The following is a 24,770-nucleotide window of genomic DNA, read 5'->3' as shown; positions in this document are numbered from 1 at the left end:
CATGTCTTTGCACTCCCTGTTCCCCCATACCTGGAATGCCATCCCTCTAACCCATCAGCCTTTTTTGCTTGAAAACTCCTATTCATCATTCAAGACCTCACATAGAGATAATCGTTCCAGTCTCTGCAATACCATAGCATGCCATTCATATCTTTGGGGTAATATTCACCACACTGTGTTGTCAAGTATGTGTTTACCTGTCTAATTCCCCAATTAAATGCTGAGCCCCTCAAAGGTAATGTGGTCGGTTCATTTTCATATCATCAGTGCAGAGCATAGTGCCTGGCCCCTAGTAGATGCTCCAGTAATATTTGTGAATAAATAGATGCACAACAGTACCTATTTTACCCAACATGGTGCTAGAGACCAATCAAGCATTTAGATAATGTTTGCTGAAGAAATAAACAATACATGTGCCTTGATGCTATCTTGTTCAAAAGTACAGAAGAGCACATAAATCTATATCTAAGCAAATTTATATTGCTGAAACTACAAAGACCTAGGTTTTAACACTTGGGCTGAGAATAAAATTGGACAGTTTTTAAGCAGAGACTTGCAAAAAATACACTTTAAAACACTTGGTCAAGATTAATAACGTCTGGCAATAATTGCTTAGCTAATCATTTCTCAGAAACAGCAGTAGCTATTTCTGGGATTTCTAACCTGTATTATTTGTATCTTGCTGTGAAACAAATTCATTACCCCAAAACTTAGTGGCTTAAGAAAAAGGCATTTTTTTTTATCTCACAGTTTTGGTGGGCAAGAAATTCTAGAGTGTTTTGTCTAGGTGGTTCTGGCTCAGAGTCTGTCATGTGGATATCGTTAAAATATTAGTAGGGGCTACAGTCATCTGAAGGCTCAACTGGGGCTGTAGGATCCACTTACAATATGGCTGTTGGCAAGATCTCCTACCTTAGTTTGTGATCCAAGAGAATGAATAAAGAACAAGATGTACTGCCTTTTGTGATCTAGTCTCCATAGCCAACACTGTCACTTCTCCTTTATTATATTCATTGGAAGCAGTCACTAAGTCCAACCTACATTCAAAGAGAGAGGAACCAGACTCTATTTATTAAAGGAAAGAGTGTTGAAGAATTTGTAGATCTGTTTTTAAACCACCATATAATTCATTAATTAGAAATTCTCAGGTGGTATCAGCTTGAAGTAAATAGATCCTCTTTGCAGACTGCATCCAATTGGTTACCCAGCACACATGAACACAACTACCTATAACTACACAGTTTAAATATATGTCAAATCACTGATCTCCAGAATGCCTCCTACAGAATTTCCCTTCTACAAAATATGCACCTCACTGACTCTAAGATATCAGAGATATAACATGAATATATTAGAACTCAATGAATATTTTTCAAATTGAAGGGAGTTACAATATTATAATAGATCCCAACCCAGGCTTTGGCAGGCAAGATCTGCTCTTGCTTTTTCATAACTCCTTCACTAAAAAAGAAAAAAAGAAATGAGGATTTATTCCAACCTACACGGTAGACAGAGTAACCAATTTGGGTGTATGAGGGGAATTTGCTTGGCAGATAGCAGAATTACAAATAACCTCTGTTTCCTACCACCAATCTAACATGGTGTTCTCAGTTTAAAGAATTGGAATATTCATTTATATTCTGATGTTCATGAACATAAATGAAGTCAAACCCTAGTCTAGACAATCTTTATGGCAATTGCCAGAATGTTTGGGCTCATCTCAGATAATGTGTCTGTAGCCTCCTCATGATTCCAACCCTGAAGGGTTGTAACATAACCAAGCCCATTTCATGGGAGTTTGTTTAGAGCCTAGTCCAAGCCATCCATTCAGTGAACATTCCGTAAGGGCAAAGCATCTGATCTCAGGCAAAACGGTACCTTAGCTAAAGTTTGGATTTGCTATACCCATTTTCCCCTCTCCACTTCCACCTCACTCAGGACCATTCCAAGCTGGGACGAGGAGATTGGTAAGATATGAAAGAGGAGAGGGAGATGACTCTCTAAGAAGTCCCAGCTACGCCACTTCCTAGCTTTGTGATTTGTGCAAGATTTTTGCCTTTTCTGAGTTTTGATATCATCGTTAGATAATTCAGAATTTGAATCTCTATAGATAAGGATAATTTTCCATTGTTATCAGTTATTTACAATTTACAGAGTTGTAAAATAGCTCCCACAGAAACAAAAGCAGATAACCAGAATGATAAGCTATAGACAGCGCATACTTTTCAGTTGGCATAAATATCTCCTTACAGACATTTGAGATTTAAAAAGGAACAATTGTTTCATAAAATGTCAAGATTTTTTTAGCTGTTAGCCAGGGACATATACAGGTTAAAATAAGCTTAACCAAATGATAATAGGTTAGGTGGGGCAAACAGGCTTTGTTCATTTCTAGGACATGGTAGTAGCACCCTGTTTCCATCCTGTGTTAGTCAGTCTTGGATGTGGAACTTGTGAATGGATTTATAAAACTTCTTTCAACCCGAGTAACAAAAGACTCTTAGAATCCAAGTCTATGGAAGATAGATCAATGGAAGATGGTCTTCCTTTGAAGACAAAAGAAAGACCAAAAGTTTTCCTCTTTAGCAGGAATTCTAACCAAATGAAACATTGGCTGGGTTCAGGTTCAGTTTAAGGAATGTTTTGATGTTCTACTTCATTGGAAAATGTACAGGTTTGATTCTGGTTTGAACAAGTTTGCTAGATATCTATATCTATATCTATATGGTCAAATTCATGGTTCAGTTAATAGCTAGGTTCATTCTGACTTGAGGTTTAGTAAATTGATGCTATTTGGTCTGTAATTTGTGCTATAATTTGATTCTTTATTCCTTAGTCTTTAGACCGTAAGTTGTCCCCTTTCCTGCTCTGCCCCATGAATAAATCAAATCCTTCTACTTTATTTCCTTCAAGTTCAATCCTCACTTCTGCCAATATTGAGTTTGCCCCAAATGGAATGTCTGTTGCTAAGCCCTAAACTCAAGTTAAGTAAGGATTTGGTTGTCTATATAATATTTCTGTAAGGAGCTCATTTTCACTGGGAAGAACTGATGGATTCTTAGAATCTAAGTCATATTAGCTATGTCTGTCTTTAAATCAGGCCATGGAACTGTGGTAAAAAGATAAAATCTGAGCCCAGGAGGCTCCTATGGGATATTTGAAAAAAAGCTTATGCAGTGCCACACTTTGATTAACCCCGGACTTGCCATTTTGATGAGCAAAGGTAAGCCTGGCTTTAGAACTAAAGAAAGACATGTCTCTCTCTGTTTCCATTTCAGCCATTAATGTGTTAATTTTCCCTTTATGTAACTTTGTCCCCAGTTGAATTGAATTGAATTAAAAGGACAAAATAGCTAGTTGCTGGGAAGGAATCTTTCTCTTTCTTTCTTTTTTTTAAGGAGCCCCTGAAGGAAGCTAATTACCCACCCTGGTAGGCTGAGAGAATTGTAATGTGATAATTAGTTTGCTATTCTTCAACAGCAAGTCATTGTTGTAGCAATCCAATGTTCTCCATTCCCCTTCCCCCAACTCATGTGCACCTATTTCTGAAAGTCCGATCTTTTCCGTTCCCAAATTCATAAGAAAGAAAGCCTTCCCTAACAAAATATACAGCCTTTAGAAGGGGAGGTCAAGGGACACAAAACAGCAGGGTTCATGAAAGACCTGTATCCTAGGGTCCTTCTTTTCTGAAACTAGTAGGCTGCTTCCGGTTGCCTAAGATAGAGGGACTTGGCCATTCTGACCTTCCTGAAAGTGACTGTCTAGACCAGCGCTGCTCAACAGAAATAGAATGTGAGCCATAAATGTAAATCATGTATGTGATTTTACATTTTCTAGTAGCCACATCTTAAAAAGTTAAAAAACGGGCAAAATTAATTTTGACATATTTCATTTAATGATACGTTCAAGATATTATCATTTTAACATATAATTAATGTAATAAATTACACATTCTTTGAAATTGAATTGTATTTTACACTTAAAACGTATCTCAGTTCTGACTAGCCACACTTCAAATGTTCAACAGCCATGTGACTATTGGCTGTTGTCTTGCGCTGTGTTAAACAGCACAAGAATACCTTTCTTCTCTAGCTAAGAGAGATTCATGATAACAATCTTTTTACGTGAATTAGATGCTATGCACTTTGCAAAATATTTCCAAATCTATTACCTCAATTGTTACTCATAATTGCACTATGAATGAAGTTGGAAATTGATAATTATCTTTTTTTTTACATTGGGGAACTAAGATACAAAGTCTAGGATCTTGGGATCTTCCCAATGTCACACATTACTTAGCACCCAAGAGCCAGAACCTCGCTCTCCTGACTTCCCAGCAAGCATTATTCGCAGTGTCCCACTGACACACAGTAGTATGTGGGATGTCCTGTCTGGTGAATGCAAAGGTCTACGTTGGATGGTCCTTGCTTCTTGGCTTCCTTTCCCGTTCTCCCATCTCCAGGCTAGGGAGGTGGAAAGGCAAGGGGTGGGTTGGTGTCTGCGTCATTTCCTTTGTGCTGCTTTGAGCAAAGTCCCACAAGTAATTAAGTGCCTTTCAGTGCTAACTGAAACAAGACAGCTTAGACATTCCTTCAGCTCCCCTAGCTCCCCTACTGGCAACTCCAAAGGGAAGCGGCATCCTTGACAGAGCTGTGGGAAGAGAAAAACTTCCCTGGTTCCTCCTCCAATCTGATTCTTTCTAAAACCTGCTTAGAAAATGATTGGAGCAAGCAGTATAGTGGGTGCCAGTGAGCACCCCATAGTGCATGGTATATGGTGATATTTCCCTACAACATGAGTCTTATCAGCCAGTCTTGGCTTGGGACTTGTGTTTACATACAACTGAATGTGCAAAGTACCCCTGTAAAGTACTTAGTAGTGCTAGGTGCTATGAAGAAAAGGGATGTTAAGATGAATTCCCTGCCACTAAGAAATTTATGATTTATTTGGGTAACCAGTATACATGTAAATTTTAAAAATATATTTACAAATACTTATATAGCTCCTATTATGTGTCAGGCAACTGTTCTAATCGCTTTATATGTATTAACTAATTTAATCTTTACAACAACCTTGTGAGGCAATTACTATTATCCCCATTTTGCAGATGAAGAAACTGAGGCATACAAAAGTTTAGTGACCTGCCCATCACACAGCTAGTAAGGTGATAGAACTGGGATTTAAACTCAAGCAATCTGACTCCACAGTCCACGATTTTAACCACTGAACCATTAATGCCATGTTAATGGTAATAACTTATTTAAATGCAAAATGCACAATAGATACTGGTAGTAAGTATTATTGGAACTATTGGAGTTCATGGGAGAGAACTCATTAGGGACTAAGGTGCTAAGGGAGGAATTCCTGGGAGAACTGGAACTTGAAGAAGGGTTATATATAAATTGATAAGGAGACGGATACTTCTGGCTGGCGGGGAAGCATGAACAAAGGGGCGGAGGTGGTGATGAATATGGCTTATCAAAGGAGGCTCTTAAATCTACCTCTCCAGCCTCGATCTTCCTTCTGGATGTCAGACCCATAATGCCTACTAAACAATCCTGTGTATAGGGCTTACATGTGACAAATACAAGCTATGTAAAAATCAAAAGCATTTCCACCTCCCGTCTCTTTGTCTGACAATAGAATTATCATCCTTCCTGGGTTCAACACCCTGGTGCTATTTTTGACTTCCCACTCATTAATCCTGCATACCCACTGTGTGCTGTTGTTATCATTGTTGGACATGTGAACCATCTCCATGTGACTTATGCAGCAGTCCTTTCCTTTCTGTTATGACCTGATGTCTCAATTATTTCACAGACTCCTTAGCAATATTTCTGCTTCAAATCTCTGTCCACTTATCCATGTGGTGTGGTGCCACCACATTTCTCATCCTAAAACACCATTTTCATTGTGCTACTTCCCTGCTCCAAAACTTTCAGTGGCTCCACCCTGTTCATTGACCAACACACCTTCCCCTGCCATAATAATGCTGAGAGAGTAAAAAGAGAGCACAGGATAGGGCCAATCATTTTGCTTTGGGGAGCACAGCAGTAAAATGCAAAAACAAAAACAAAAACAAAAACAAACAGAAATAACAGGCTTCACCTAAGGAAAGCTTCAATTATCTGATACTTGACCAACTAGCCAAAGAATTAGCCCTCAGCCTACATAGAGTGATATCTCATCTCTTGTGGACTAGGATTTCCTAATGCAGTGCCTATAAATTGAATACTTACTCAGTGCTAGTAGTGGTGGTAGTAATATTGATAGAAAATACAATTTATTAAACTCTTTTATATGTGGCAGGCACTTAACTAAGCACTTTATGTATAGTCTGCCATGTAATCCTCAAAACAGCAACAATTGAGATAATTATTATTCAAATATTACAGATGGGGAAACTGAGACTCAGAGAGGTTAGGTTAGCCCCAGGATCACAAATCTAGGAAATGGCTAAGCCAGGATTTAAAACTTTGACTGATTCCAAAGCCTGTGGTTCTTTTCACAAATTAAGAACAGTGCCGTTTATCCTAGTCCCTGCACCAGGAAAACCAGCAGTCAGCGTTGACAACAGGCTAGCTCCACCAGAAACATGTTCTGTTTCTCTGTAGGAAATAAATGTTGACAGCATTGTCAACCCTGAGAAAACAATTCTGGCACTTCCATCAGCCCCCCTACAGATGTCCTCTTTTTGAGGGAAACTCATCTGTGTCAAAATATTGCAGGATTGGGTATATACATTTGTTTTGTAACAAGGAAGACTCTTACTTCTCCCCCTTATTTAAAGGATTCATAACTTCATGCTGTCCAAGATTCCGTAGGAAATATATTTAAAATTCAAATTCCATCTTCTGAAGTTAGTGTCTCACAACCTAAAATTGAATTTGGCTTGAGAGCAAACCCTATGATCAAATCATTGAAGAACTATTCCCAGGCTCTCAGTTCTTGCTTCCCTAATGGATGGGTCTAGGGAGAGGGACAAAAGCTTCTCCATTGAGCAGAAACAATTAGCCAAAGCAATCCACACACCCTGCCCAAGGGCTCTTTGGAATGTATGTGTGGAAACCACAGGGTCTGTCTCTTCGCCTTGTTCTGAAGTAAGTTGAAATCACCTTGGATCCACTTGGATGGCCTTCCAGGAAAACTCCCTGTATTTGTAAGGGGGAAAACAAGGTATCTTTGGACTGGAATGAATAAAAGCTTAGAGCATTTCAGTATGAGAAAAATGAGGAAGTGGCAGAATTGTGTGTTGAGATCTCCCTCTGCAACGCATTAGGGAGTTACAGAACACAAGACAGAAAATGAATCACTAAAAGTTCACAGTGGGAGGTATGTGATGTGCTAACTTAGAAGAAATTTTGAAATAGAATCTGTGAGCAAGTCCAGAAAGCCACCATCCAGTGAGAAGGGGCAGAGTTTATACCATTTACGCAAGTCATACCCTCTCTGAGCCCCTATATCCTTGTTAATTAAAAGGAGACTGGTAATACCTGGCCACCATCTCTTAGAGCTATGAGGAGAATAATGTGAGTTCATGTATGGTAAAATGCTCTAAAAATAACTGCAGAAAAACAGCTGAAATTATAAAAAGGGCTCTGAAATTATTATCATAGCTCTTTTGATAAACTGGGGTTGTTTTCAATGAACAATATTTCAAAATGACATCAAATAAAAACCACGAGGCTTGATTTTGAGTTGGGCTCAAATGTTGGGCTTAGGATGGGAGGGAAATCCAGGGCTAAGTGAATGAGCAGTAACTTAGTTTGGTCTGTGGTCAAAGGTTGGGAGAAAAGTAGATGCCAAGCTGTCCCTTTATTTTCTGTACCATTCTGATCATGCAAACTTGAGCCCAGAAAGTATAATGACTCATGTAACTTGCAGCCCAGGCAGCTCTATAATTGCTACACCTGGGGCCTCTTATGCCCAACTTGTACTCAGTTGCCTCCTAGTTTCCAGGAATCGGTCCAGCCTCCAGACAAGGGTATCTGCAGTTTGGGAGTTTAGCATCCACTCTTCCTGGCTGGTGACCCCACTCTGTCCTTGGCCACTCACACCAAAATCTGAACTCTCTCATTGTTCTTTGGGAACTTACCTCTCCCTACCCCATCCACACACATACCCCTTATTCCTCATCCCCCAGGAACCCATTTTCCCCCATATATTTAAATCTCCGTAAATCTAGATAAGTCAGCCTAGTTTCCTTACCAACCATCCTGTTTGGGCTTGTCCTGTTCCATTCTGACAGGAAAGGCAGACAGAGCCAAGGAGCTAAAGATGAGTACAAAGGCAAGAACAGGCATAATCATTCAGAGGAGCCAGTGAAACAAGACTGCAGGACCAAGCTTGGCAATTGTGCTGCGTAGCTGAAGGGCACCAACTGAGAGGGTTGACAGACAGGGCATAGATACTATCTTCCCAGAGAACTCTGTAACATGAGGGTAGTTACATGTCATGCTAATGCTCTGTCTGCTATTGTTTCGTGACACCGTGTATGATACCCAGCTGGTTCGGTGAATGAAAGAAAGCTCTTGCTAACCACTTTCTAAATCTAAACCAGACAAACACGATAGAAGCCCTGAAGATGGGTGTCAGCTCTGGTGTCTATCTTCTTTTCATTACTTTCTCTTTTCTCAGCCACAACTTTCACCCTCCTCCCTAGCCTCCATCAGAAAATTGTCACAGGAAGGAATTTCAGAAGCAATTATTATTATTATTTTTTAAAGAGCCTATGTTAGCAAAAACAAAAAAACCGTATAGGCTTTGGAATCAGAGACTTACATTCAAATCCTGTATTTGCTACCCCTAGCTGGAACACGTGTGTGCATGTGTGTGTGAGAGAGAGAGAGAGAGAGAGAGAAAGAGAGAAAGAGAGAGAAAGAAGAGCGCCTGACCCATCATAGACACTCAATAAAGAGTAATTTTTATCCTATTTTTGTTGATAAGATTGAAAAGGTGGCCTAGGAGATAGAAAAGTTTTTGATGCCCCTTGTTGCCAAGGGGAAAAATGGACTATAAAAGAGTTGAAAGAGATGAGAGAATTTGGACCATGTATAAATAAAAGGTCAGAACAGTGAGACAATGCTGTGGTTCTGAGAAGGGAAATGAGAAAGAGAGACAAGTTAAAGAAAGAGAAGATCCACCAAGGCATTTCCTAATTGCCGCTTAGAAATGGAAGCTCAGAGAAAAGAGCTAAGGATGGTTAGCAAAGAAGAATAAAGGAAAATGAGGGATATCAAACAGTGGTGCCATTTCCAGCCACTCTTAAAATGAAATGTGGATCTACATGGATTTACCAATCCAAGCACACAAAGTTCATCAGACCCTATTTGTATTATTTCCTGCTGTTTCTTTTACTTGACATTTATGTGAATTGGCTCTAGAATCCATGTCAAATGGCACCTTTCCAGATTTTTTTTCCCACAGAATCCATAGACAAAGTGTGCATTTGAATACATTTTATCTAGTTTGTAAATGTAGGGCCTCCTTCAGCTTGTAATAAATCTACATTTAACTGTGCAAGTCTACATTACTTAATTTCTCTATGTCCACTTTTGGATTTCATTCTATCAGGGAACTCTGGGAACGTCTGACAAAGTGTCTGCATTTTTACAACAATGCAGTGAATGGTAGTTAAATTATTAAAAGCTGATTTCCAAAATGCTTGTTGAATGTTGATGACAAAATTAAGTCCTTTATTTACAGACAGCTTAAGATTAGTTCTTAATTTTAAAAGGGAGAGGAATGGGTGGAGGGGAATTGGGAACATATATAAACGTACACATATGCAGAGAATGTATAGAGAGGCATATATGGAATATGTACTTATGTATTGCCCCTAAAGTTACTGAGTGAAAATGTTTCAGAGGATACTGACAAAAGACCTAGAAGTTGCTGAAGAGCCTATGCATTCAGCTCTGTAGCCAATAAATAGAAACTGATTCACATGGAGACATGCTTGTGCTTAACAATTTTCCACACTTTGGCAAGGCCAGTGGACTCATTTTCAGCTAGATAAGTGTGTAGGTAAAAAAGACAGTTCTAATATTGAGGGTATAGTAGCCATCCCTTTATAGCTTGGCTAACAAATACTGGGACACTAGAATCTGTAAAGTATATAGCAATAACGTAAAACAAAACGCCAGAGGAGAACTTACCGGGGTTGCCCACTACTCAGACTTCATGGCCAAGGTCACAGCTCTTTTGGAAGAGTTCTATTGTGTCAGCTCATATAGGTCTCCAAGATTGCCTCTTACCTTGAGTGCTACAGGTCAGGTCCTGCTGGGAAGCCCTCAGGCACTGTAGGTGGTCCATTAACTGTTTCAACTACTAACTCCTTCATTTCCTACAAAGAGTAATTGACTGCTTTGCCCCATTGCGACTCCACAGACTCTTTCCTTTTCCAAAGTACATTTGTTATTCACAAAAAAGCCTAGTGCCTTGACAAAGTCTAGTGCCCACATTCTTGGTGCTGTTTGGCACAGGTCATGTTCTTTGGGTGGTTGTATGTATGTATGTTCTTTGGGTGATTGTATGGTATGTAAACACAACACTCCATGCTTATCTGGCCTCTAGGTCCCTATCTACCATGGTGTTCATTCTCTCCCTCCCCCGTGGCCTTAGTGAACCATCATCATCCCTCACCTGGATTAGTGCAATGTCTTCTAACTAACCTCTTTGCTTCTACCCTACCCCTTCCCACTCTACCCTCAGTCTTAACCAACCACAGCAGCTGGAGCTTTAAAATGCAGATTTGATCATATCACTTTCAGCTTAAAATTCTTCTGTGACTCTCCTTCAGAAACCAAATGCAAACTTCTTAATAGGCTACACAAAAAGGCCCCCAGGGGCTGACCCTTATCCTCTGTCTCCAGCCTCATCTCCTGAAACTCCCTGCTGGCACCCTGTGCTTGAGCCATTATGAGTTACTTGCACTTCTGTAAACATAATGTATTCTCTCACACATTCATGTCTTTGTCCCTGCTGGTGCATTTTTTTTTTTAACTTTTGTTTTAGGTTCAGGGATACATGTGCACGTTTGTTATATAGGTACACTGCATGTCATGGGAGTTTGGTGTACAGATTATTTTGTTAACCAGGTAATAAGCATAGTACCTGATAGGTAGCTTTTCTGATCCTCTCCCTCCTACCACCCTCCACCCTCAATTAGGCCCCATTGACTGTTGTTCACCTCTTTGTGTCCATGTGTTCTCATCATTTAGCTCCCACTTATAAGTGAGAAATTAGGTATTTGGTTTTCTGTTCCTGTGTTAGTTTGCTAAGGATAATGGACTCCAGCTTCATCCATAGTACTGCAAAGTACATAATCTTGTTTCTTTTTCATGGCTGCATAGTTGTCTATGTATATGCACCACAGTTTCATTATCCAGTCTATCATTGATGGGAATTTAGCTTGATTCCATGTCTTTGCTATTTGAATAGTGCTACAATGATTATACACATGCATGTGTTGTTATGGTAGAATGATTTATATTCCTTGGGGTATATACCCAATAATGAGATAGCTGGGTGAAATTACAATTCAGCTTTTTTAAAAATTATTATTATACTTTAAGTTTTAGGGTACACTGAGGTAATTCAGTTTTAAGTTCTTTGAGGAATCACCACACTGCTTTTCACAATGGTTGAAGTAATTTACACTCTCACTAGCAGTGCATAAACATTCCCTTTTCTCTACAACCTTGCCAGCATGTCATTTTTTTACTTTTTTTTTTCTTTTTTTTTTTTTTTGAGGCCGAGTCTCACTCTGTCACCCAGGCTGGAGTGTAGTGGCATGATCTCAGCTCACTGCAACCTCCGCCTCTCTGGTTCAAGTGATTCCCTTGCCTCAGCCTCCTGAGTAGCTGGGATTACAAGTGCATGCCACCACAGCCAGCTAATTCTTGTATTTTTATTAGAGACAGGGTTTCACCATGTTGGCCAGGATGGTCTCGAACTCCTGACCTTGTATCAGCCTGCCTCAGCCTCCCAAAGTGCTGGGATTACAGGCGTGAGCCACCGTGCCTGGCCAACATTTTATTAATAGCCATTCTGACTGGTATGAGATGGTATCTCATTGTGGTTTTGATTTGCATTTCTCTAATGATTAGTGATGTAAGGCATGTTTTCATATGCTTGTTTGCCACATGAATGTCTTCTTTTAAGAAGTGCTCACTTTTTAATGGGGTTGTTTGTTTATTTCTTGTAAATTTGCTTAAGTTCCTTATAGATGATGGATATTAGACCTTTGTCAGATGCATAGTTTGCAAGTATTTTCTACCATTCTGTAGGTTGTCTGCTCACCCTGTTGATAGTTTCTTTCACCGTGCGGAAGCTCTTTAGTTTAATTAGATCCTATTTGTCAATTTTTGCTTTTTTTTTTGCAATTGCTTTTGATGTCTTCATTATTAAATCTTTGCCAAGTCCTGTGTGCTGAATGGTATTGCCTAGGTTATCTTCCAGGGTTTTTCATTTAAGTCTTTGATCCACCTTGAGTTAATTTTGGTATATGGCGTAAAGAAAGGGCCCAGATCCAACCTTCTGCATATTGCTAGCCAGTTATCCTAGCACCATTTATTAAATAGGGAGTCCTTTCCCTATTGCTTATTTTTGTCAGCTTTGTCAAAGATCAGATGGTTGTAGGTTTGTGGCCTTATTTCTGGGCTCTCTGTTATGTGCCATTGGTCTATGTGTCTGTTTTTGTACCAGTACTATGCTGTTTTGGTTACTGTAGCCCTGTGGTATAGTTTAAAGTCAGGTAATGTGATGCCTCCAGCTTTCTTCTTTTTGCTTATCCTTGCCTTGGCTATTTGGGCTATTTTTTTGGTTCCATATGAATTTTAAAATAGTTTTCCCTAGTTCTGTGAAGAATGTCATTGGTAGTTTGATAGGAATAACATTTAATCTGTACATTGTTTTGGGCAGTATGGCCATTTTAATGATATTGATTCTTACTATCCATGAGCATAGAATGTTTTTCCATTTGTTTATGTCTTCTCTGATTTCTTTGAGAAGTGTTTTGTAATTCTCTTTGTGGAGAACTCTCACCTCCCTGGTTAGCTGTATTCCTAGGTATTTTATTCTTTCTCTAACAAGTATGAATGGGATTGCATTCCTGATTTGGCTCTCAGCTTGGCTGTTGTTGGTGTCTAGGAAGGCTAGTGATGTTTGTGCATTGATTTTGTATCCTGAGACTTTGCTGACATTGTTTATCAGATCAAGTTTTTGGGCAGATACTATGGGGTTTTCTAGATATAGAATCATGTCACCTACAGAGAGATAGTTTGACTGCCTCTCTTCCTATGTGGATGTCTTTTATTTATTTGTCTTGACTGATTGCTCTGGCCAGAATTTCCAATACTATATTGAATAAGAGTGGTGAGAGAGGGGCCAGGCGAAGTGGCTCACACCTGTAATTGCAGCACTTTGGGAGGCTGAGGCAGGAGGATCACGAGGTCAAGAGATCGAGATCATCCTGGCCAATATGGTGAAACCCCATCTCTACTAAAAATACAAAAATTAGCCGGGCATGGTGGCGCATGCCTGTAGTTCCAGCTACTTGGGAGGCTGAGGCAGGAGAATCACTTGAACCTGAGAGGTGGAGGTTGCAGTGAGCCGAGATTGCGCCACTGCACTCCAGCCTGGTGACAGAGCAAGACTCCGTCTCAAAAAACAGAAACAACAACAACAAAGGGAGTGGTGAGAGAGGATATCCTTGTCTTGTGCTGGTTTTCAAGGGGAATGCTTCCAGCTTTTGCCCATTCAGTATGATGTTAACTATAGGTTTGTTGTAGATGACTCTTTTGAAGATAACATTTTGAAGCATGTTCCTTCAATGCCTAGATTATTGTGGGTTGTTAACATGAAAGGATGTTGGCAATTCTAATGCCTAGAATACCCTTCCTATCCTCTCTGCCTATGTGTTGTTATGGTAGAATGATTCTATCCCTGATTCTTCTTTTTTTAAGGGCTTTATTGAGATACAATTTACATAACATATAATTTACTAATTTAACATATGCAACTCAGTGGGTTTTAGTTTGACCACAGAGTTGTACAACCATCATCACTATTTAATGTCAGAATCTTTGCCTTCCCCAAAGAAAACTTGTACCCGTTAGCAGACTTTCAAACTCCTGCCCTTCCTCCAACCCCTGGAAACCATTAATCTACTTTCTGTCTCTATTGGTTTGCCTATTTCAGATTCATCTTTCAAGATTTCTCAGGTGTTGCCTCCTCTTGTTTGTCTTCCAGGCCCCAGATTTCAAAGTCTGTTCTCTGAATTCCAATAATGCCCTATGCAAGGCTATGTCTTAGCGTTTATTTCACTGAATTCTTGCCTGCCTCCCCCAGGAAGTAACTTACTCCTCTCTGAAACCTCGATGTCTAACACTTTGCTTGGCTCATAGGTAGTGCTCCATAGCTACTGGCTAAATGAAAGAATGACAGGGAGGAGGGCTTCTCAACGAGTGGGTGAGAGATGAGTGAGGATATAAGCCAGACAGTGAATGCTTAAGTGTCCATTTTTCAGCTCACTTGCACTTGTATAAACTTACCAACCACTACACTGATGTCTCTTCCGTCTCTACAGTTGATGTGCATGTTCCAGAACCTAGGGAAACATTTCCATAAGTGGTGCAGAAGGAATGTATCCTCAGGAAATATTCATGATACAGCAGTTTAAGCTTTACCTATGGGACTGACAGGAACACTATCAGGCCATCTTTCTGCTTAATGTTTTCAATTTTCTATTTATTCTCTCTGTCTCCCTCCCCCCCACTCTTTCTCCCTCCCCCTCTCTCTTCCTCTCCCCCACTCTCCACACACCCTCAAGATATTTGCCTTTGTTTTTAAAGCACATTTTAGAATATCTCTGTTTAACAATGTAGGTCTTAAGATTAAAAAAAAAAATACTTCAGTATGAAGTGTCTGAACAAGAATCCACTTTGAAAGCTGTTTAATTGTTCCATTTTAATATTCCACTTTTCTTTCTTCATGATTGGATATTAAAAAGCTCATTAGCAAGGGAATATAAAACAATTTAACAACACAATAGAATATAAAGATGTTTAAAAAGAAACTCTGATTTTCAGCATTTTCTTGGCTAGAGCCAAATGGGGGTGAACCCTGACTCTGGCTACCATTTTGGATCTTTATGTGTCTCTATGCCTTTCCTCCTGTTTCAACTTCCTCCTTCTCTTTTAATATCTTATCATCTTCCTTGTCTCTTTTCTCCTCCATTCCCGATCTCTTTGTCATTCTCTCTTTTTTGATTTTCTCCTCTGCCCATTCTGCTGCTTGAGCCTTCTTTTAATGTTTCACCTTCTGTTTCTCCTCCACTTTCTCTTTCATTCTTCCTGACTAGCCTATTTTCTCTTCCTTTCCTCCTGTTCTTTTCACACATGCAGAATGAGGTAGGAAACGCACAATGGTGCGGCATGAGCAGGAAAAGAGAGGGGGAGAGACTAACAATGGGGCTGTCTTTCACCTACCCCGTCATCTGCCACCAAAGGAAATGTGCACTGGTCCAAATTGCCCATATTTCTTCCCCTTTAAGGTAAGGCACATAACCTCTCTGTGCCTCACTTTTGTCCTCTATAAAATTAAAGCAAAATAATGCCTTCCCAGACTACCTCCCAGAGATGTTAGGGGCAAACCTGGGAATGAATATGAAAAATGTTTGAAAAGAAACAGACTCCTGTGATTGGGAAGCACTGAGGAGGAAAGGGTGGGAGGATGATGGCCTTGCACTGCATAGGGATCCAATTAACTGAGGATTGCAGTTCTTGCCCTTTTGAGGAATGTGTTTTTTTTCACCTTTGTTCTACTCACCAAATCACTTGGTTGTCTGTGTACCTTGTTTGAATGTTCTTAGTGTCTTCAGAGGGGAAGGATAACTTGCTCCTTTGTATGCTGTTGATTTTTATCCCTTCCTTTTCTCTTGCCTTGGGCTAGCAAACGGAACCTCCAGCAGCCAGCTCTCTACCCCCAAGTCTAAGCAGTCTCCCATCTCTACGCCCACCAGTCCTGGCAGCCTCCGGAAGCACAAGGTATTATGTCTCTTATACCTTACTAAACCTCTTTGCACTCAGTTTCCTGAATGGCTCGGTGAAGGTTTTCTCTTCCATTCTAACTCAACAGCACATTAAGGCCAGAAATTTTCTTCATCTGTCTCCATTAGCTTGAAGTTCTGAGAATCCAAGCAGGGAGCAAGCTTCTAGTCACTTTTATTTATTCCTCCAATTCCTGACTTATTTCCTGCTACATTCTAGCACTTCTTCCAAAGGGTTTCCAAAAGGTCTCCAAAGCTAATGAGGTAACCAAACCATGCTTTGGGACATGGGTTGAACACTTGTCTCCCCAGTTCAGAGACATAGCAAAGGGGGTGTTCAGGGTATTTTATGTCACCAGGCACCAGTCAGTGGAAATAACAAAGACAGCAGTCCCAAAAAGTTGCACTGAGTTACTCACTCCATTTAGATTTACTGGGCATCAACAAATGAATAGCTCCTACTTTCGCTGTGTACTCTTCATTACCAGGCAGATTCTGGTGCAGTATAGGAAGAGAGCACATATACACGTTGTATTGGCCTTGGCCACCATGTATACCCCTTAAACTATTCCAAATAAATATATCATTGAATAACAAAAGCACATAAATTCCCTAGCCCCACTATCCAAACAGATTCTCACCCAGAAATCTCTGTGTAGAAAATATGGAGTGGTCACTGCCTTGAATCTCTTATACCTAAGGCAGTGTTGATATGGCTTCTTCTCTGATTACCGTACTGTGGAGCAACTTCCTCTAGCCTTCTCTAATCTTTTTCCTGCTCACAAGACTTGGTGTGAGATGGTAAAAGGCAAAAAGCCACCGATATGACCAACTGCATCACAGAATCAGAGATGGTCAGAGCTGGAAGACACCTTAGATGGAGATAAATTAGTTTTATTTGATTCTGTAAATAATCTTATGAGGTTTGACATTTTACAGATGAGGAAATTGAGAGCCAAAATGTTGAGTTATTTACTAGGGTAACGTATCTAGCTATAAGAGTGGTACCCAAGTCACCACCAGTGGTGTGCTGGAGCCAGCTCACACTAGGTGGTGAGAGCTGATTGTGTGTGTACATTGCTTCTCAACTCTGTATTGAGTGACATCACGTTTGTAACTTGAATTTGGCCATGGTGGGAATATTTACACCATGGACATTAACAAATACTATAAGTCAAGGTTGTTTTTTTCTCACAGTCGGTTGCTAAACATTTAACAGCACACCACTGCCCGACATCCATTTTCATTTTATTTTTTCTATGTCAGCCTTTTAATTTCCTGGCTAATCTGGCTACTGCCTGCCCCATAATTTCTAATGTCTGTTCCATTGCTTTAATGGCCCCTTTAACTTCTGCTATTGAACCTTCCAGAACTTTCTGATTGTTCTGTTGAGCTATTGCATTTCACCAAAGAAGTATTTGCTGAACTCTGTGTAACCAGTGTTACCTAGAGATTATGAGATGGACGAAAATTATTTTTACAGTTGGCTTTTAGTTGTTCTTTGCTGAGCAGCAAAGCTTGTAAATATGGACATGCCAAGATAGGAACAGTCTACTTCTGTTGTTCCACTGTCCACACAGCACCTCCTATATGCCTTTCTGCCCTTACCTTCCTTTTGGGAAGCACGATTTACCCTAGCACCTTCCTTCGGTGCCTTCCCTAAAGTGTGAAGGCAGCTTGGACATTTGTTCTGCACACTCAAGTTACTCAGTTTTTCAACTGACATGTTCAGGTCATTTACGCTGAGGACCCATCATCCACAAGCCCACCAAGGTGAGTTGTTTGCATCGTTAAACTATTTTTCCTGGTTGGGCTTGCAGACACATAGCTTGTTTGTTTATTGACTCAATTCTAACCATTGAAGGACTAGAACAAGCTCACAGGTGGCAGCATTGTCAGAGCTACACTGTTTTCTTAACTGTGGAATTTTCAGTGTTTCATTTTATTTTTAAAATTACTCTTTTTAAAGACAGTTAAGCAAGCAAATGTTAAGTAATACATTATATCATTTTCTAGAGCAAGCTTTTAAATAAAGTAAACATTTAAATTTGGTATAATTCTCACTATTTTTAAAGCTCTTTATTTTTATATCATTTCAAACTTACAGAAGAGTTGCAAAAATAATAAACAACTTACATATCTCTTTACAGGGATTCACTAGTTGTTTATATTTTGCCCCATTTACTTATTTTTTATGTTCTCTCTATATATATAATATATGTAGACACAATAACACATAAATAAATACATATAGTACATGTTGCCCCATATACTTATTTTTTATGTTCTCTCTCTATATATAATGTATGTAGACACAATAATACACAAATAAATACATATAGTACATGTTATTATTTTTCTTTTATTTCTTTTCTTTTCTTTTCTCTTCTTTTCTTTTCTTCTTTTGAGATGGAGTCTCACTGTGTCTCCCAGGCTGGAGTGCAATGGCACGATCTCGGCTCACTGCAAGCTCCGCACTCCCGGGTTCAAGCCATTCTCCTGCCTCAGCCTCCCGAGCAGCTGGGACTATAGGCGCCAGCCACCGTGCCCGGCTAATTTTTTGTATTTTTAGTAGAGACGGGGTTTCACCGTGTTAGCCAGGATGGTCTCAATCTCCTGACCTCGTGATCCGCCCGCCTCGGCCTCCCAAGGTGCTGGGATTACAGGTGTGAGCGACCGCGCCGGGCCTATTTTTTCTGAACCATTTGAGATTAATATCACGGGCAAACATTATGCCGCCTTATCCCTCAATATGTCAGTATGTAGTTCCTAAGAACAAGGATTTTTCCTTTCATAACCATAGCACAATCATCAAAATTAGGAAATTTAACACTGGCACAATACTATTATATACTCTACAGTCCATATTCAAACTTTATCAATTGCTTTAATAATGTTCTTTTTCTAGTCCAAAATCCAGTCTAGAAACACATGTTGCAAGTTCTCATGTCCCTTTAGTCTTCTTTAATCTGGAAAAGTTCCTGAGACTCTCTATCTCTCAGTACAGTATATTGTAGAAATAAAAGGTACAGGCCAGTTATTTGGTAGAATGCCTTTCAATTTGGGCTTGTCTGATGTTTCCTTGTGATTAGATTCAGATTCTGAATTTGGGGCAGGAATATCACAGGAGTGATGTTGTATCCTTTCAGTGCATCCTATCAAGAAGCAATAGTGTCATGCTTACACCACCAGTAATGAAGATTGAACTGGTTTTTCTGAATAAGATAAAAAGCTTGTGACCCTGTCTCAGTCCCCCTAGGTCTCAGGTCCTAGATTCATGCTCCTCCTTTCACATAGCTACCTGAACCTCAGCACCATCAAGTCTCTGGGCAGCAGGCCTGAGCAGATCTCATCTGAACTTCTGTCCAAGTGGACCTGAAAGGTGTGAGTCATGATGCAGACAGGAAGCAGATGGCTGAGGCCATGACTTTCCTCCTGCACAACTGGAAAAATCTTGAAGTCCCAGCATCCCTTTGGTAACTTTTGATGGCTGTGGCGGGGCCCTAAGCTGTAATCAGCTTCTTGGCTTCTTCTCTCAGGCAGTTCATGGAGAATCTTTAATGCAGCTGCAATGGGGTTAGCCAAAGTCCGCATACTCAAGTGTTACAATATGGACACGAAGTAAATCCTTGGATAGTTAATGAGAACAACATTTTGCATTTTCATACTGCTTTTTTCTGTCGCACAGCCATTTTCTCATTTACCCTTGTGATATCCCTGTGAAAGAGACAGGGCAGATAGCATTTCCCTTTTACAGATGAGAAAAAAAGAGGTACAGAGGAAAGACAGTCCCAGTGTGATTCAACGAAAATTTATTAAGGATCCCCTTTGAAGAAAGTACATAGTAAAGATTTTCAAAAAAATATATAGAAACATAAGGAAACTTTCATTTATTTAATTTTTAAATTTTCAGATCAGTGATTGCACCAATGGCTTGAAATCTGAGGCATTTTGTATGCAAAGTTGTCTAGAGAATAAAGTATATTCAACATATTATTTGAAAATATAAATAACGTTATTTAAATATGCACTTTCCTCTGTTTCCAGACTTCTTTTGTCCTCTTGTATGTGCTTGGAGAGGTCCTTTGATGAATAAAGTAGGGTCCTGACCCTTAAATCATAGAAGGCAACTAACTCTAATATAAGTGGCTTTGGGTAGTGTGATCAAGAGCTAACGAAAGGACTGCATGAGCACAAAGGAGGGTGGGAAAGACATCCTACTGGGAGAGAGTGGGAGATGGGGAAAGCTTTTCACAGAGGTGACATTTAAGTGGCTGGTGAAGAGAACAGGCATGCCAGCTTCAAAAAAAATCAGCAAGAAGCAAAACCACACCATCATAAAAGTGCAGGGCACGTTTGGGAAATAGAAAACCCAAACTAGAAGCCAGTTTTCTCAAAACTTCTGCCTGACTTCCTCTGGACTATAAGCTCCTTGGACCAGAGACCAACTTTTTGTTTTCTCTAACACAATAGTATCGCCAGCACAGCTGTATTTGTTACAAACATTTTGTTCTGTAGGGCTCCAAGGGAATAAGCAAATGAATTTCAGGTGCAAATTATTTGTATTGCTAAGCAATATGTGTGTTTCTGTATTTCTACATATCAATCAACAAAAACAGAATGTTGAGATAATTCCTTTTCCTGAACATTGTTCTACCCATACAAGAAAATACATTTTGAATACGAAATAAATTGATGGAGATACAGCGTTCAGAAGTTCATAATTAGGCCTAGTTCTACGAATTCTCTCCATCTCCTGCATCTCACGCCATTCATTCAGAGTCTCACAGCAGCTACAAGTGAAATCTCTTCAGGATTCTACCCTCAGGCTTATCCCCGCTTCCTTTGAGATAAAGGTCTGGAACAATCTTCTCAGATAATTTTTTCCACCAACCAAGCAACTCCACTGAAGCGTCTGTTACATGAATAATGCTAAAGCCCAGTGGTTCAGTGTGCTGAGACTCAAAGTGGCCTCCATGTTATTAAAAGATCCTTTTGTACTGCCTGAAAAATACCCAGGGAGTTCACTAACTTGGCAATGTCTGTACCATTTCTCTTGCTTTGGGGTAACTAAAGAAAAAAATAGAATGATTGCAGTTTATAGAATTTTGGAAGTAGAAGGAACCTTAAAGATCTTCCTCAATTTTAAGATCTAGAAGCAAGGACCCTTGAAAAGGGAAGTTAAATGGAAAATGTAGGCCTAGAATCTAAGTCTCCAGACTCTTAAGTCCTGTGCTTTTTATATTACAGTGTTGTTTCATCATATGCAAGTTTAACTTAATGGAATTCATCAATAGTCATAACATAGTAATAGAGCGAACAACTATAAAACCTTCTCTCACATTTGTACACATCATTACATCCTGAATATCACTATATACATATATATACACATGTATATATATGTATATATCATATATAAATATATATACACGTGTATATATATGTATATATCATATATAAATATATATACACATGTATATATATGTATATATCATATATAAATATATATACAGCATATTGCTGTGTATGGCTGCATATTCAGAAGTCACATAAATAGTACTTAATTGTCAATATAAAGGATTTTCAAAGGTACTTAAAAAATTACAGCTTATTAAGATATAATTCACATAGTATAGAATTCACTCCTTTAAAGGGCATAGTTTGGCGGTTTTTAAGGTAATTTAGTATACCACTATCTACTTTTAGAACATATTCATCACCCTCAAAATAAACCCCTTACCCATTAGCCGTCGCAGCCCCTTCCCCTTTCATCCAACCCCTGGCAACCAACCACTAATCAATTCTGTTTCTATGGGCTAGCATATTTGAAACATTTCATATACATTTCCCTCTGAAAACTGCTTTACCTGCATCCTATAAGTTTTGGTATGTTGTGATTTCATTCTCCTTTATCTCAAGGTATTTTCTAATTTTTCCTGTGATTTCTTTTTTGGTTAGTCATATGTGCATTGTTTAATTTCAACGTATATATGAATTTCCTTAATATCTTTCCATTATTGTTTCTAATTTAATTCCACTGTGGCCAAAGAATATAATTTGTATCATTCAAATCCTTCTAAATTTATTGAGAATTGTTTTATGGCCTAGCATATGATCTATCCTGGAGAACGTTCCATGGGAGCTTGAAAAGAATATGTATTCTGCTGTCGTTGGATAGAATATTCCATAGATGTGTATTTGTTTATAGTATTATTCAAGTCCTCTATTTACTTGTTGGTCTTCTGTCTAGTTGTTCTATCCATTATTGAAAGTGGGATATTTAAGTCTTCACCTAATATAGTTGAATTGTTTGTTTCTCCTTTCAATTCCATCAGTTTTTGCTTCATGTATTTTGGTACTCTGCTAAGATACACAAATATTTATATTTATGTTTTCTGGATATATTGACTCTTTTTATCATTATAAAATGTTCTTTGTCCCTAGTAATAATTTTTGTCTTAAAGTCTATTTTTTTTTCTGACATCAGTATAGCAATTTTAGCTTTGTTTAGTTACTGATTGCATGGCAAATCTTTTTCCATCATTTTACTTTCAACATATTTGTGGGTTTGAATCTAAATTGTTTCTCTTTTAGACAGCATTGAGTTGGATCATGTTTTTAAAAAATCTATTTTGCCAGTCTCTGCCTTTAATTGGATTGCCTTATCTACTTATGTTTAATGTAATTACTGGTAAAGCAAGAATTACATCTAACATTTTGCGATTTTCTATATATGTTATATCATTTTTTGTTCATTACTTGATGCTTGCCTTTTATGTGTTAAATATATTTCTTAGTGCACTATTTTAATTCCCTTGTTGTATTTTTACTAATTTCATTTTGAGTACTTTTTTAGTGGTTGCCCTGAGGATTACAATTTACATTTTAATATACTCTACTTAAGATTAATACAAACTTGATTTAAATTATATATAAAAATTTTGCCATAGCATAGCTCTGTTTCTTTCCCACTCCTTTTTTCTCTTACTGACATACAAATTACATCTTTATACATAGTAAGTCCATCAACACATTCTTATAATTACTAGTTCATGTAGTTGTCTTTTGAAATAAGCCAGACACAGAAAGAAAAATATTGTATAATCTCACATATATGAGGGATCTAAAAAAAAAAAAAGGCCAAATATGCAGAGATGGAGAATAAAACAGAGGTTACCAGAAGCCGGGGATAGAAAGGGAAGAAATGAGGAGATGTAGGTTAAAGGATACAAAGTAACAGATATGTAGGATGAACATCTAGAGATCTAATGTAAAATATGAGGACTATAGGTAATAAAATTGTATTAGGGAGTAAGTAGATTTTAGCTGCTCTTGTCAGCAAAAAAGTAATTATTTGTTTCACTATAGTAACTACTTTACTATCTATATGTATCCCATAACATTATGTTGCAAACTTCAAATATACACAGTAAAATTTATTTTTAAAAAAAGAAGAAAAGAGTTACAAAAATAAATTTGTGCAGTCTTTTGTGTTTACTTACACATTTACTTTTTTTTTTAAATTATGTGGATTTGAATTACTTTCTAGTGTCCTTTAATTTCTCTGTGGATGATTCTCTTTAGTATTCTTTTGCAGGACAGGTCTGCTAGCAATGGATTCTGTGTGTCTATCTGGGAATGTTTTAATTTCTCCTTTATTTGTGATGATAATTTTGAATGAATAGGATAGTTTTGTTTGCTTACCTTAAATGCCTTGATCCAGTAAGACTCCCAACCTTTGCCGAGGGGCTCTGTTCCTGTGTTGGGACATGATTTCAATGCTCTGCCAGGCAGTTTACAACTCCATCTTAGCATTCTCTTGCTGCTTGCACAGGGCCTCAGGGTCAGTCAATGGGGAAAGATTAGGGCCATCTCACTTTTCTAAGAATATACCCAGTCCTGAACTTGTGCCTGGCCTTCTAGATTCCCAGGAATATATCTGAGCTTTTCAAGGTCCTTATAGGCACATAATTCTATGACTTTTTCCTTTCAAGGTTTTCAGCAGCTTGATTTGCCCCAACTTTTGCCCTCTTCCTCATATGGCTGCGATTTTTAAACAATTGCAACTGATCAATGCCCCCTGAAAAGGCTGTTCACAGCGAGTGTGCTCTGAGTCAGGTTAAAAAAAGAAGAACCTGGCAAATGGGAGTTTCCAGGGAGCTACCCCACAGGTCAAAGAGTGACAATTCTCTGGGAATGAGTTCTTTGGTGAGCTCCAAACCCCCAACTGCGTCCTCCAGTAACTACTAGATTGCTGTTTTTCACCGGTACAGTAGTTGTGACTGTTGGTTTTCAAGGCTACCATGGAGCTGGGGAGAGGGAAAATGGAAATAGGGCAAGTTGAAACACCAAAAATCTTAGTGTTTTTACAAGATTCATCAGTTTTTCTTCAACACTGTTTGGATTGTTGCAAGCTTTTGGTTGATTTTTAGAGTCCTGAAAAAGTTAATTTTGACAGTTTTGCCAGTGTTACTGCATTTGTTGAGGAACAGATTTTCAGAGGGGCTTATGCCACCTTTCTGGAAGTCCAGAGCTCAAAAATACTTTTGACTATGTTCACGTTACTCCAGTACTTCAGAATTAATCCCTTCAGAGATGCAACTCCATTGTATGCCACTTTGCCTCAATTCCATTTTACATGTATTTATTGCATTTCTAGTATTTCCTTGGCATTGTACATCCTACCTGTTTATCAGTTTTCTAAGAAACTTTTGTT

General features: G+C 38.8%; 1 protein-coding gene across 5 annotated transcripts in view; it reads left to right on the top strand.

Moving 5' to 3' along the window:
* The window catches only part of DCX (doublecortin), a 118,882-nt gene that overhangs the window by 83,828 nt on the left and 10,284 nt on the right, over positions 1-24,770 (top strand). For 4 of the 5 annotated variants that reach the window (XM_055268262.1, XM_055268260.1, XM_055268259.1 and 1 more), the window contains exon 6: positions 15,955-16,049. The exons of the other annotated variant lie outside the window; for it this stretch is intronic. In XM_055268262.1, the coding sequence (XP_055124237.1) occupies positions 15,955-16,049 (95 nt within the window). The remainder of the gene's footprint in view (positions 1-15,954; positions 16,050-24,770) is intronic. 5 annotated transcript variants of the gene reach the window in all.

The sequence above is a fragment of the Symphalangus syndactylus genome, chromosome X, assembly GCF_028878055.3.
Source record: "Symphalangus syndactylus isolate Jambi chromosome X, NHGRI_mSymSyn1-v2.1_pri, whole genome shotgun sequence".
NCBI lineage: Eukaryota > Metazoa > Chordata > Mammalia > Primates > Hylobatidae > Symphalangus > Symphalangus syndactylus.
This window is presented reverse-complemented; position numbering and strand designations above follow the sequence as displayed.